This window comes from Prionailurus bengalensis, chromosome A1, assembly GCF_016509475.1.
Source record: "Prionailurus bengalensis isolate Pbe53 chromosome A1, Fcat_Pben_1.1_paternal_pri, whole genome shotgun sequence".
NCBI lineage: Eukaryota > Metazoa > Chordata > Mammalia > Carnivora > Felidae > Prionailurus > Prionailurus bengalensis.
Genome location: NC_057343.1, coordinates 174,863,675 through 174,877,233, shown reverse-complemented (window position 1 = coordinate 174,877,233; position 13,559 = coordinate 174,863,675). Strand labels below are relative to the sequence as shown.

Below are 13,559 nucleotides of genomic sequence, written 5' to 3'. Positions count from 1 at the left end.
TTAGAATGCATTTGGGTCCCCCAATCTCTCGTGCCTGCTTGGTATGTGGCCTGGGATCAGTCTCACCTTTGCAGTATTTTTTATGTACAGAGATGTTGTAGCTGTAAAGTGGCAAAATTCTCACCTCCCTTTTCACGTGGTCAGATTCTTCTGTTTTTATCTTCCTTTAGACTGTGGGAACAGCTGACTTCTGTGATTTGTTGGGACTTTTCTTTGTCAGCCTGTCTACTGTCATGTGCCTAATACAGTTTAAATCCTAACAACACTAAAACCTTTTCATTAAAGCTTGTTAGCGTGGACTTTCTGTAGGGGGAAAATTGCCAGGGGTGTGAAGGTAGGAGCCCAGGAATCTGATTTCTTGTTCACCATTTTTCCTCATTCTCCTTTTGTTCCCTTAGCCTAATTAAAAGCTCAAGACACAGTCATCATAATAATTGGTGGTCTTCTGTCTCCTATAGGCACTTAATGATGCCAAGCGAGAACTTCGCTTTCTTTTGGTTTATCTTCATGGAGATGATCACCAGGACTCTGATGAGTTCTGTCGGTAAGTGGATTGATTGGTTTTTTTGTTTTGTTTTTTTGTGGGTTTTTTTGTGGTTTTTTGCTGATATTTTGTAGTAAGCAGGTTCTTCTCATGTCCTTTTCATCCCTCTCCTCAGCAACACACTCTGTGCACCTGAAGTTATTTCCCTAATAAACACTAGGATGCTCTTCTGGGCATGCTCCACAAATAAACCTGAGGGATACAGGGGTAAGTTGTCTTTCTTTTTCCTCATTGAGATTGTTGAGCTATCTTTAGAATAATCTGGAAAAACATGCCATTTATTGCATGATTATTCTGTGGTAGACATAATGCTAGTATACATTATCTTATTTAATCCTCTCAGTAATCCTGAGATATGGGGGTTGTATTATCTATGGTTTAGGAAACAGAGAGTTTAAGCCACTGACCAAAGATCATACAGTTAGCAAGCTCCGTCTCTCAGACTCTTAGCCTTTTATTTACAAGTAACCATTGCCAGGGCCTGTTTGTTTGTTTGTTTGTTTGTTTGTTTGTTTATTTATTTATTTATTTATTTAAAATGTCTTCTTGTTTAGTTTTGAGAGAGAGCGAGCACGTGCGTGAGCAGGGGCGGGCCAGAGAGAGAAGGAGACAGAGGATCCTAAGCAGACTCTGCACTGACAGCAGAGATCCTGACGCGGGAGTTGAACTCACAAACCTTGAGATCATGACCTGAGCTGAAGTTGAACACTTAACTGCTTAATTGAGCCACCCAGGTGCTCCAGGGCCTGTTTTAGTTTTAAAAACACCCAGTCCTGTGCAGAAACTTGCTTTTAATCTAAATGGCTTTTTAGTGAGGAGTTTACTCTCAGCAGCAGCAGTTTTAACAGAGCTTCTTATACAATGAATTAGTTGTTTGAGTATCTTGAGTACTGATAGGGATTCAGAAAGTTCAGATCTTTGTTGACAGTAACTCTTACCTGGAGATGGAGATAAGTATTTTTAGAAGTCAGTATAGCATATAAAGGTATCCAGTGAAGAAACATACAGTTACTTTACTGTTGCTTCTGTTTGGCAGCTTTTGAGTATATGCTAGTGGACCAGGCACTGTGCTAGTAGATCCTAGCACAGTGAATCAAAGATGTTTTGCCTACATTTTAGAATCTGACTCTTTACCCCTAACTGGTATTTATACCTCTGATAAATTCCTACAGGGTGCGTTTTGCCGTTCTAATATGGCTCTGGGGTGGGGGTAGTGAATAGAAAGAGTCTAAGGATATTTTTTTACAGATGCTTATAAAATCTCTTTCAAACCATAAGAAAAACATAAGTAAAACTCTGTTATGGTAAAATATTGGTTATTTGGAAGACCAACTTTCTAAACTCCTTTGGAACAGAAAAACTAGCTCTTTTAATGGAGGGCAAGGTAGGGAGACATGAAAAAAGGAGTAAGGAAGGGATTGAATAAGAGGAAGAAAAGGCAGAGACGATGATAGGAGTTGATCACCAGTAGTATAAAACTGAGATTTGCAGTCTTATTTGCTTTAGGCTTGATACCCAACATAGAGAAAAATTATGCTCAGCAGTAGCCAGATTCTTTATAGATCCCTTCCTACCTATCGAAAAGACACTGTCCTTGACCTCTGCAGTCTTCCCTAGCATCATCATGACAACCACCCCACCACAAAAGTCTGTCCTATTCTAATCAAATTACCTGGAAATAGGGACACGAAAATATACCAACAACAAAGGTTAAGAAACTAGGAGGAAAAAAAGGTATGCAGAGAATAAATGACACCTCCTTTCTTTCCCAGGTGGAATTAAAACAGTTCTCTCTTGCTCATGGTGGAAAGTCTAAGAGCTGATCTGGTTCTTCCCGAGGGCTGCCCTTAATCTGTTGGCTTTTCTTTGTGTCAGTGTCACAGGCTTTACGAGAGAACACCTATCCATTCCTGGCCATGATTATGCTGAAGGATCGGAGGATGACTGTGGTGGGACGGCTAGAAGGCCTCATTCAGCCCGATGACCTTATTAACCAGTTAACGTTTATCATGGATGCAAACCAGACTTACCTGGTGTCAGAACGCCTTGAAAGGTACAGAGGAGTTCCTCTCTGAAACAAGCAGAAACCAGCTGTAAATTTGGGTGGCTGACCCAGGGCTCCATAGATCCTGACTTCTCTGTCTTAAGCAACTTTGAAAACCTTGTCTATTTAGTGTTAAAATACTTATGTACTTTGACCTAAATAATTCTCCCATCAGATCATCTGTTCCTGGAGATGTGAATCCAAATAAAGACAAGAGTCTGGGCTCAGGAATATATATGTCATGTCATTTAAAATAGCTGAACCATGATATAAGGAACTTAAACATAAAATACATGGAATTGTTAAAACCCTTCCCTCCATTACAGAAGTATTATACGTTAATTGTAGAAAATTTTGAAAATACAGAAAAGCACAAAAAAGAAATTTAAAATCACCCATAATCCTACCACAACTTTTAATATTCTGGTATATTTTCTTATAATTTTATAGACTCTCTCTCTCTCTCTCTCTCTCTCTCTCTCTCTCTCTCTCTCTTTCACTCCTATGTATACGTACATATACAATTTTGGGGAGAGAAAATAGAAAATACACCAGAACGTTACAATATTTTCTCTTAGTAGAATTCTGAACAAAGATATTTCTCCATTTTCTGAGTCTTACGAGATCCACGGATGTGGTTTTTGGTTTTATGAAAGCAGTATATACAAAAATGCAGTAACTCAAAAGGGTATTACTTGTAAAACATGATCTTGATGATTGCTTTTCAACAATAATACTGTTTGATTCGTTAGAATTGAGGAACAGAATAGTTTTAATTGTGAAGTTGAAAAGCTTGCCAGTTCTTTTTTTGCCAAATTAAACTGGGGAAAAGATGGCTTGTTCAGATTCTGCCATGCTGTGCTTTGGAATCCTTTATGGTAGTATGAAATACTCATCTACCAAGATTGTCACCTTTTTACCCCCCAAAAATTTCAATATAAGAAATATAAGAAAATATAAGAAAAAAACAGATTGCTCTTTTCCTTCTGTGCTTATGATTTGGCCACAGGGAAGAACGAAACCAGACCCAGGTGCTGAGACAACAGCAGGATGAGGCCTACCTGGCCTCTCTGAGGGCTGACCAGGAGAAAGAAAGAAAGAAACGGGAGGAGCGGGAACGGAAACGGAGGAAGGAAGAGGAAGTACAACAACAAAAGTTGGCAGAGGAGAGACGTCGGCGGGTAATGAACCTGTCTTTACTCCTTGTGATTCCCAAAGTGGCCTTAAGTGTGAAAGGAAAAAAACTAGAAGATGATGGGATTTGTGGGTGTTTTAATTCTCCTTGCCATTTTATTAAAGTAAGTTAAGTTCTACATGCATTGTGGGGCTTGAACTCATGATCAAGAGTTGCATGCTCTACTGATTGAGCTAGCCAGCTACCCACTCGTTGTCATTTTTATATTTACTGCATTTTCACAAAAAGTAGTTTTAAAAAATTTTTTTGTTTATTAAAACAGAAACAATAGTGAGTAAAAGGCAAAACAACTCTCTTCCATGAAAAGTAAGCATAAATGGATAACAAGCAGTCAAAATGCTGTTAATTCACAGCAGTTTTTATTTTTTTAGCACCAGTGTTAGCTAATTTGGCATTTCATTCGTGATCTTCTTTCATCATGTATTGCCACTTGATTATAGCCAGTGTCTTTTAGCCATTTTTTTTTTTAATTTTTTTTTAATGTTTATTTATTTTTGAGACAGAGAGAGACAGAGCATGAACACGGAAGGGGCAGAGAGAGAGGGAGACACAGAATGTGAAGCAGGCTCCAAGCTCTGAGCTGTCAGCACAGAGCCTGACGCGGGGCTCGAACTCACGAACCGTGAGATCATGACCTGAGCCGAAGTCGGACGCTTAACCGACTGAGCCACCCAGCCACCCCTTTTAGCCATTTTTTAAGCCTTTTTTTGGATAGATAGATGCCCTAACATAGTTAATAAATAATACATGTGATACAATCCTACTTTGAATTTGGGTGTTTCTGACTTTTCCCAAGAAGTTTGTTTTAGAGATTAGTCATTAATTTTTCTTCTGGCCTCACAGTAAACCTACGTGGTGATGGTATTGCTGTTTTCTGTTTTCCCTATTGGAGCCATAGCCTCAATTTTGCTTTGTGTCTATACAGAATTTACAAGAGGAAAAGGAAAGGAAGTTGGAGTGCCTGCCCCCGGAGCCTTCCCCTGATGACCCTGAGAGTGTCAAGATCATTTTCAAATTACCCAATGATTCTCGAGTAGAGAGACGATTCCACTTCTCACAGTCTCTAACAGTAAGGACAGCCTAAGTTGTGTAAAGTGTGTGTAGGATCTGGGCTATAGATTTGGAAGCTTTTAAGGAGTCTTGAGAGTGTTGTTGGCATATCTGCTGGGCTGATGAACAGGGAAGGAAGGGGTGTACAGAGAGAAGAGTGCAATGAACCATTGGGTTCCTTCAGTTCTAGCTGCCAGCTCAAAGCAGCTATTATGGTTTTCTTTCATCGTGTTTGATCTCTGCCAAGAAAAAAGTGTACCTTACCAAGAAGCTCCACAAAAGACTTGTATATTTGAGGTGGGAGGCTCTTCCACGCTGCTTGGCTCACATTGGCTTCAGAATCCCACTAGAACCCCTCACTCTATCTCCACTGACCTTACACATCTGAATATAAATGCATGTACAGTTTGCATGCAGTTGTCACTTTCCATTCCTGTCCATTTAGTCCACAGGAACCTCACATTGTGGGGCTGCCTTGTATATTTGGTATCTAAAGGTAAATAGTGTTTGTCATTCTGTAGGGAAATCGTTAAGAGCAGAGACTCTTAGAGTCTCACAGAATGAGGATCACATTTTCATGCTTCTAAGATTAGAGATGTGTTTTCTTGGTCAGTGTACTTCCTTGATTGAATTTCTTCATCTATGAAATGGGTATAATACTAGGTACTCTCTAATAGGATTGTTGTTAGGATTAAGTTCATACGTAAAGGGCTCAACATTGTGCCTGGCTCTTAGTAAGCACTCAAATGCTAACTGTTGGTTTTGGTATTTATAACCAAAAGGAAGTTTCTGTTTATATTGAGAGTTGGTATGTTGCCTTTCCAGATTTACCAACTACAGTAGATTCTGCCATTTCCTTGATCACTCGAAGTAGTCAAGAATAAACTATGTAATAGTAATGAGGATGCATTGTAGTCAAGTGAGCCTGGGTAGCATATTTATTATTTCTCCTGTTTAAGTAAAGAACGTTGGACAAGTTGCAGAATATTTTACAGGGCCTCAGATACCTCCTCGGTTAAATGAAGTATAGTCTGCCCTCCGATAACTTTAAACTAAAGATACCTCAGTCACTGTTCTAGACACTCTAAGGATTATACAGATGAGTGAGACATGGTTCTGGAATTCACGGAGCTTATGACTAGTAGGGAATGTAAGACTCTGCTAATGCAGGATAAAAAGTTGGGAGGAATCCTGGCGAAAGAAAAGTGAGCAGCTCTCTCATTTTCCTGTTATCTCTCATTCATGCATTTATTTATATTGAGGGAAGGTGCTCACATCGCTAACTTTTGATTTTTAAATTGGGATAATATGAATGAGCCTCACATACTACATACCATGTAGTAGGTGGTCACTAAATGTTCATTCCCTTCCCCTGATGTGTTTCCTAACAATGGTTCGCATATGGATTTTGGCTTGTCACCATGCTCACTTTCACATCATAGTACACCTGAACCCTGTGGAGCTTCTACTCCTCAAACTCGCATTATGTATGTGAAAAACTAACAAAAATTAACTCTCTTGAGAGTTTTGGAGGAAAATCTGTTAGAATTGTGGAACAGAATAGGCTTCTGGTAGAAGGGGAACCAACCCATTTGTTAACTATTGAATCCTTAAAGACTCTTAAATAGGTGCTCAGTAAAAGTTATTTAAAAAAAAAAAAACAACAACAAAAACCTCAGACTGAGAGAAATACTTGGTCACAGGTGGGGACAAGACTCAGAGATGGGAAAGAAGTGTAAAGGAGAAGTGTGGTGGTGGTATGGGCCTTTAACATTCATGGAGTTTTTAACATATAACCGAGTAATGATTTATAGTGTTTTTGTGCTCTTGCAGACTTGGGTCTTCCTGCGAGCTTTGCCCTTTGTAAATAATCTCAAAGAGTGAATGCTCAGTGAAACACTTCATTTGCACGAAGCTCAGCTATTGATAATAGTAAAATGCTAAGATAAAAAAGGATAAACTATAGAAAAATCTCCAGGTCTCATGAGTGGGCAGAAAAGTGGCAGCTGACTTTCTGTTAAATACTTATTAGAATCCAAATTATACTCAGGATTCATTTTTCTATCTGTTAGAACTAAAAGTGACCTCTGGAGGTGATGTCCATTGTTAGTGGTAAACAGAAAATGCCCATTTTGTACCAGATTAAGTATTGTCAAACCAGATTGAAAAGGAAACAAAATATTGTTTCACCCTTCTCAAGCCCATGTTGGGTTCATAACAGTAATATTTGGTACATGTCTGATGCACCTCAAGATAAAAAGAGAGTGAGGGTTAATGGAAATTGCAGAGAGACAAGAACTGTAAAGATCGAGATTGATAGATTAAAATATGAGGAGTTTATAAAATCATGAGTGGATTTAGAGAAGAGCATGGATTTACTCCTTAAATTCTAGAGTATGTATGTTACGTATGAAGTATGCAGCCTCTTAAAAGCTCTAAAGAGGTCAGTTTAAAACACATGAAGAAAGGACTGCTTCACACAGAAGGGAACAAACTTATGAGATGTAACTTCCCTCAAAATAGTAAGGGTACCTTGAATGTTGTGTTCCTGATCTTTGGGATTGACCTGAAAGAAAGAGGTTAGCAGTGCCCTCCACAACACATCCTTTAGACATTTTTGGTAGAAGTAGCATGCTAGATAAAGTGCGCCACAGAGTGGATCCAGTGTGCCTGTTCTTAATGTGTGGCATCCAGAGACTGGGGATGATAAAGGTGGCTTATTCCATAGGTACCTCACATTTTAGGTTTTAGTAATTTGAGTTTTCTTGATGTCACCTTACTTCTCATGAAGAATTTACTTTTGTTTTATCAGAGTCAGAGCAGGGTGAGGAGGGCATTCTCACAGAGGACAGGTCCACATGGAGTGTGTCAGATCTTGACCAAATTAAGAGAGTGTCCACATGTGGGGACAGGAGTGCACAGAAGTCAGAGCCTGAGTAGCCTGTGGTGGGGTGGGGTGTTAAAGCCAGAACTGGATGAGGAGGGGGAAGCAAACTCCTGGTTTTCTGTGTACATATATAGAGAGAAATATAGATTTCAATGTATGTATGTATATTCACATATTCTCTAGTTTTTTACACAGAGAGTGCTTGGGAGCAGAAACACCCCAATAGCAATGAACATACCTAACACCTGGATCGTGGCTTTTAAGTACCATTGTCCATTAAGAAGAACCAGGGCTCCTTGGAGAAATGTCTGATTCCAGAGCTGGGGCAGGAAAACACAAGATCAGCCTGGAATACCCTGTGCCAGAAGGCAAGGAATTATTCAAAAAATGATGAGACTTGCCATAAAGACACAGAAGCCATCTTGATTGGACTCCTTCTGACTCCATCTAGAACAATTTGAACATTAAAAGGAATATTATAACCTATTAAAGTAGGAAATCATGACTCTGTGTTAGTATAAATAAGTTGAAAGTTTGAGGAACACTATGTCTATAGTTTCAAAGTACCTCCCCACAGAATTTCTTTAATTACAAAGAGAAGAAGAATTTGGACAGTGGAGAGGCAATCACCACCTTAATGAAGTGATCAAAGTGCACATTATAGGCACTGGGGCAGATTGGAATTGTGCTCCAACTGCGTAGGATGCATTTAGTAGAACGCAGCAGCATCTCTGTAACACGCCCTCCAAAGAACACATCTAGAATCTAATCATGAGTAAACATCAGGCAAACAAATTGAGAAAACATTCTGCAAAATAAGTGACCAGTTATCTTTAAAAAGTGAAAGGTTATGAAAGTCAAGGAAAGATTGAGGATTTGTTCCAGACTAGAGGAGGAGGCTTAGAAGATGTGATGATGAAATGGAACACATAATCCTAAACTTGATGCGTTTTGCTATTAAAGACAACTAGCAAAACTTGAAAACTTTAATAATAAATATATATTATGTTACAACAATAATGTGCCAGTTAATATCTTGGCTTTTTTTTTTTTGAGGGCTATATTATGGTTATGTAGGAGATTGTCCTATGTATAAGACATGCACAAGTATTTTGGGAGTGATGGGATGTCAGGTTGGCAGTTCGCTCTCAACTGGTTCAAAGAAAAAAGTTCTGTACTTCTGTTTCTGTAACTCTCTGATTTTTTTCTTAATGTTTACTTTTGAGAGAGAGCACGTGAGAGTGCGCGCGCACAGCAGCAGGGGGCAGAGAGGGAGACAGAGGATCTGAAGCAGGCTCTGTGCTGTTAGCGCAGAGCAGGATGCAGGGCTCGAACCCGCGAACTGTGAGATTGTGACCTGAGCCAATGTTGGACTTTTAACCGACTGAGCCACCTAGGCGCCTATGTTTTTTTAAGCTTATTTATTTATTCTGAGAGCAAGAAGCGTGCTCAGGGGAGGGACAGAGAGAGAGAGGGAGAGAGAGAACCCCAAGCAGGCTCCACGCTGTCAGCACAAAGCCCAATGCAGGGCTTGATCTCGTGACCTGAGCTGAAATCAAGAGTCATACGCTTAACTGACTGAGTCACCCAGGCACCCCTCTGATTATTTCTAAGTAAAAAATTTTTAGCTTTATAGCAAACAAGTTGTCAAAAAACAAAAAAAAACACATGAATCAGTTCAGAAGTAGGACTGGCATTGGCTGTGTAATCTCTTCAAAGAACTGCCCTACGTATTTGCTGTGTGAAATGGAAGGACCTCACAATAGAATTCCACTGTAATGTGATTACTTCATATCTCAGAGTCATCCTGGAGAGAGCTAGGGATATTTGATTTCATAGTTGTGTTGTCTGTCTTTGTCTTTCTCACCACCCTTTTCCTGTATGATCTGCAGGTAATCCACGACTTCTTATTCTCCTTGAAAGAAAGCCCAGAAAAGTTTCAGATTGAAGCCAACTTTCCCCGGCGGGTGCTGCCCTGCATCCCTTCAGAGGAGTGGCCCAACCCCCCCACGCTGCAGGAGGCCGGACTCAGCCACACAGAGGTTCTCTTTGTTCAGGACCTTACAGATGAATGACATTTTTTTCCCTCTCCCCTCCTACCCTAATCCCTAAAAGAAATGGAAAAACAAAAACAAAAAAACAAGAGAGAGAAATTCATATTATTATTATTATAATACGATATTTTTTTTTAAAAGACTGCTGCATCCTAAGGAAGGATCAGAAACCATGCTGCCTAAAAGAGTCACCACCTGTGTGTGCGCGCGAGGTCAGCAATGAATGTTCCCGCCGGCAAGCCCACCCTTCCCTACTGCCTCTGCACCACGCACCTTCCAACAGAAGGAGACTCTTCACCTCCAACCCAGTCATTGTCCCAGCTGGGGAAGGGGACATTCTCACTAGTTGTCATTCATTCTTGCTTTTATGGAAAATAAAAGTGAAAAAACCTCCCCATCAACCAGCTACTGCAGCATCTCTTGAGGACTTGCTTCTCCCACCACCAGAGAAGAGAGGGAAGAGAAGGCACAGAACAGAGATGTTCCTTGAACTTCCCACCATTTATGAATAACTTTTAAATGTTTTCTGTTGCTTTGTAATGACCAAAGGAATGAGGCTGACGTAGGTGTTTGTTGGTTTTTTTTTTTTTTTTTTCCTTCATTTGATAAAGAGCCAATTCTTAAACCTATGAGTTCATGCCCTGGGCTCCTTAGCCCACAAGAGTATAATAAAGGTGCCCTGGGCTGGTTTGTGCTTATTTCTGCCATTGTCCCTCTCACATTCCCAGAGAGGTTGTTCTTTTTGGTCCAACTCTTGCTGTCCTTTCTTGCCACCTGTGCGCCCCACTTGGAGTATTGGGGAGGAAATCTGGATTCATTGCCCTGCAAAGGCTATGTATAGACAGATATACCCATACGTGTGGTGTGAACTCCCGTGTATACTCACCTATACACATGACTGCAGCTTTCCCTTGGAATCTGTACCAGGTGGTTATTATGGGATCTGAACCAAAGGATAGCAGCTCTTCATTCCTCTTCTGACACATGCATGCTCTTCGTGCCCATCCCTGAGCTTTCCTGAATTGCCAAGCTTGGTGCCTTCCCAAAGGACTAGCAGGGCCTATGGTAGAACCAGCAGAACCCCATGAGAGTGCCCTGCCTGTCTCAGTGGGAGTGTGGTGGTCGTGGTGGTGGTGGTGATGATGATGATGGTGGTTTAAGGTTAGAACTAGAGACTTTGAGGGGAGCCAAGACCAAACTCCTGAACTTCCAAGTTGTTGGAAGGCACATTTTAGTTTCTAATGTAGCCACTTGCTGGAGGCAGTTTTTAATCCTCTCCCTCTATTGCTCTGTTTAAGTAATAGGGTTTTTTAACCTCTGGATGTCTCTTCTGTGGTTGAGTTTCTAGTAATGGGTACATGGGTTAGGCCATGTATTAATAGATGCCAGCATGAGCTGGCAAATATTCCAAAGTGTTCTACAGCTAGACTGGTGCAGACTTGTAACACAGCAAGCTACCAAAGTAACTGTAGTTCCTAGCATGCTGTGAGGCTGGGGGTTCATATCAAAATAAAGCATAACTTGGTAGATTTGCAGTCTCCAAAGGCTTTCTCTCTTGCTTACCTAAAATCTAAGGGCCACTCTCATAGGTAGCAGTGATGTGGCTTCTATTTTCTGCAACCCTCAGTGGTTGGGATAAACACCATGGGACAGGGTGGGGAGCCTGGGAATTTCCCAGTGGCCTTGGCACAGGTGTCTAGAACACCATCTATAGGAAAACTTAATTCTGCTCCTAGCTGCCCCAGGGCCAGATGAGTAGAAGATCACTGTCTGTTGGTATAAAATGTATCTGGAGTGAATACCAGGATAAACCATATTCTCCACTTAGCTTTATGTGACGTCTGCTTCCTGCTGACAACCATGCAAAGAGGAATTTTTCCACTTAACTCAGAGCCTCACTCCCTGTCAAATTCATAGCTGTTTCCCTAGCCTTACACAGGAGAGGAGGGTATTATGGGCCTTCTCTAGGTTGGGTGTACTGTCTTGCTTATGCTTCCTTGGAAAGTTGTAAATCTTTTTCCTTAATTCAGTCTGCATCTTATTCTACAGTGTGCACTTTATGCCTCTTGCCCTTTCAAAACTTGTTCAGTGAAGGAGGTCAGATGCCAGAATATTAAGAAAAAGTCTATGTCGGTACAGCTCTTGGGATTGCCTACTCATTTACTTTAGGTTTCAAGAAGTTTTATCTGAAGCACATGTTCCTTCCTAGTCCATGTTGAAACAGGCCTGCTTTGCTCAGACCCCATTCCTGTCTCCTTGCTGACCCTAGGGCTGCTGCCTGGTGCCATCTCCCTTCCTCCCCCATGAAGGATGCACATTTTATCACTTCAAGTCAGTACAATCTGTATGTTACTCCCAAGGACCTCGGAGAACTCAATGGGACCTGCAAGGGAGAAAATACTGAGAAGCTGATGATCTGCAAGCAGTTGCTCATTTCCAAATCACCTTTGGTTATTTCAGCTGTTCAGACAGCAAGTCGTCAACCTAACGAAGACACCTGTTTCAAGTTTTGTTCTGCACGCCCCAAACTGAAGTAGATTCAGCTGAATAACCATGGGAAATCACCAAGCAAAGACCTCCAATTGGAGTCGGTTGAATTTTTGCAGCCTCAGTGGGGCCTCTCTGGTCTTTTCTTCCACTTCTACAGAATTTCCTGCGGCAAATACTTTGTCCTTGCTTGCTTCCACTATGATGGTTGGATAAAAAATGGCCAGAGGAGAATATTTATCTCTTAAAAAAAAAAAAAAAGAAGAAGAACCTATAATCTTCAACTGAGCAGTCTTTATGAAAATTGCTAATGGTGCCAAGGCCAAGGAAAAAGTTGCAGAAAATGACTGTGGGAAGGAGTGATAACCCCAGAATGCAAAATCAGGGGAGTATTATCTGGTGCTTGAACAAGGAGCTCCACTTTACAACTGGCTTTTTTAGGACTTGTGAGGAACGCAGCAACAGGAAATCCATCCATAAAGGATGCAGTGCCCCAACTTGTACTGCGCCTGAATAGTTATGTGATAATTTACTGAAGAAATCTAGTGTACTTTAAATTTTTTTCATAAAAGTTTACATTGTATTGTAGGTTAACATTAAATGTTTTATAACAAAATCTCATAATGAGTTGTGGGTCTTTCTGTTTAAGAGAGATGTGGTAGATATTTTCTGTGTTCATGAAGGAAAGTTTGGGAAACCATGGGGGTGGGAACAGGATATTGCATTGCTGAGAGGCAAGGGAGAATCAAAGAGAAGCAAGGAGTTAAAATAAATCAGTAATGCATTCCAGTGAAAAGAGGCAACTTAGTGTGGATAGGTAGGAGGGGCAGATAGATATGGGTTCAAATTTGGCCTTTTGTGGCTTCAAACAAGTTCGTTAGTTTCCCCCAACTGTAAATGAAGTTAACACTGTCTATCTTGGAATGGGTTTGTAGATTAAATCAAATATATATGAAGGGCCCAACACAGGTGTCATTGTTCCCTTTCTCCATGGCAGTATGTTTTGAAGGAATGTTTTTTTGCAGTTGTAACTGTCAGTTTCATAAGGGATGTCACATCTCCTGCTAGAACAGATCTACGTCCTTGCGAATGAGTCCCTAAAGAAGAGTCACCTTTGATCTGACAAAGTCTGGACTATTATTGGAGCTCCCCTCCTAAGGTATTGTTGCTTGTATTCTCATTTCTTTCTTTCTTTCTTTTTTTTTTTTTAATTTTCTTTTTGAGTAAACTTCACACCCAACTTGGGGCTTGAACCTACAACCCCAAGATTGAGAGCTGCACACTCTACCAACTTAGCC

At 40.6% G+C, this 13,559-nt stretch overlaps 1 protein-coding gene across 2 annotated transcripts in view; it reads left to right on the top strand.

Annotated features, from left to right (window-relative positions):
• Positions 1–12,882, top strand: part of FAF2 (Fas associated factor family member 2) — a 78,574-nt gene extending 65,692 nt beyond the window's left edge. The window contains exons 6-12 of one of the 2 annotated variants that reach the window (XR_006299845.1): positions 459–544; positions 660–751; positions 2,420–2,597; positions 3,598–3,769; positions 4,709–4,852; positions 7,904–8,088; positions 9,613–9,717. Coding sequence is in view for 1 of the 2 variants with exons in the window: in XM_043597372.1 (XP_043453307.1) it covers positions 459–544; positions 660–751; positions 2,420–2,597; positions 3,598–3,769; positions 4,709–4,852; positions 9,613–9,795 (855 nt within the window). In the remaining variant the exon portion in view is untranslated. Of the gene's footprint in view, positions 1–458; positions 545–659; positions 752–2,419; positions 2,598–3,597; positions 3,770–4,708; positions 4,853–7,903; positions 8,089–9,612 lie in introns of both variants that reach the window. The other variant, XM_043597372.1, reaches the window with a different exon arrangement.
• The last annotated feature ends 677 nt before the right edge of the window (positions 12,883–13,559 follow it).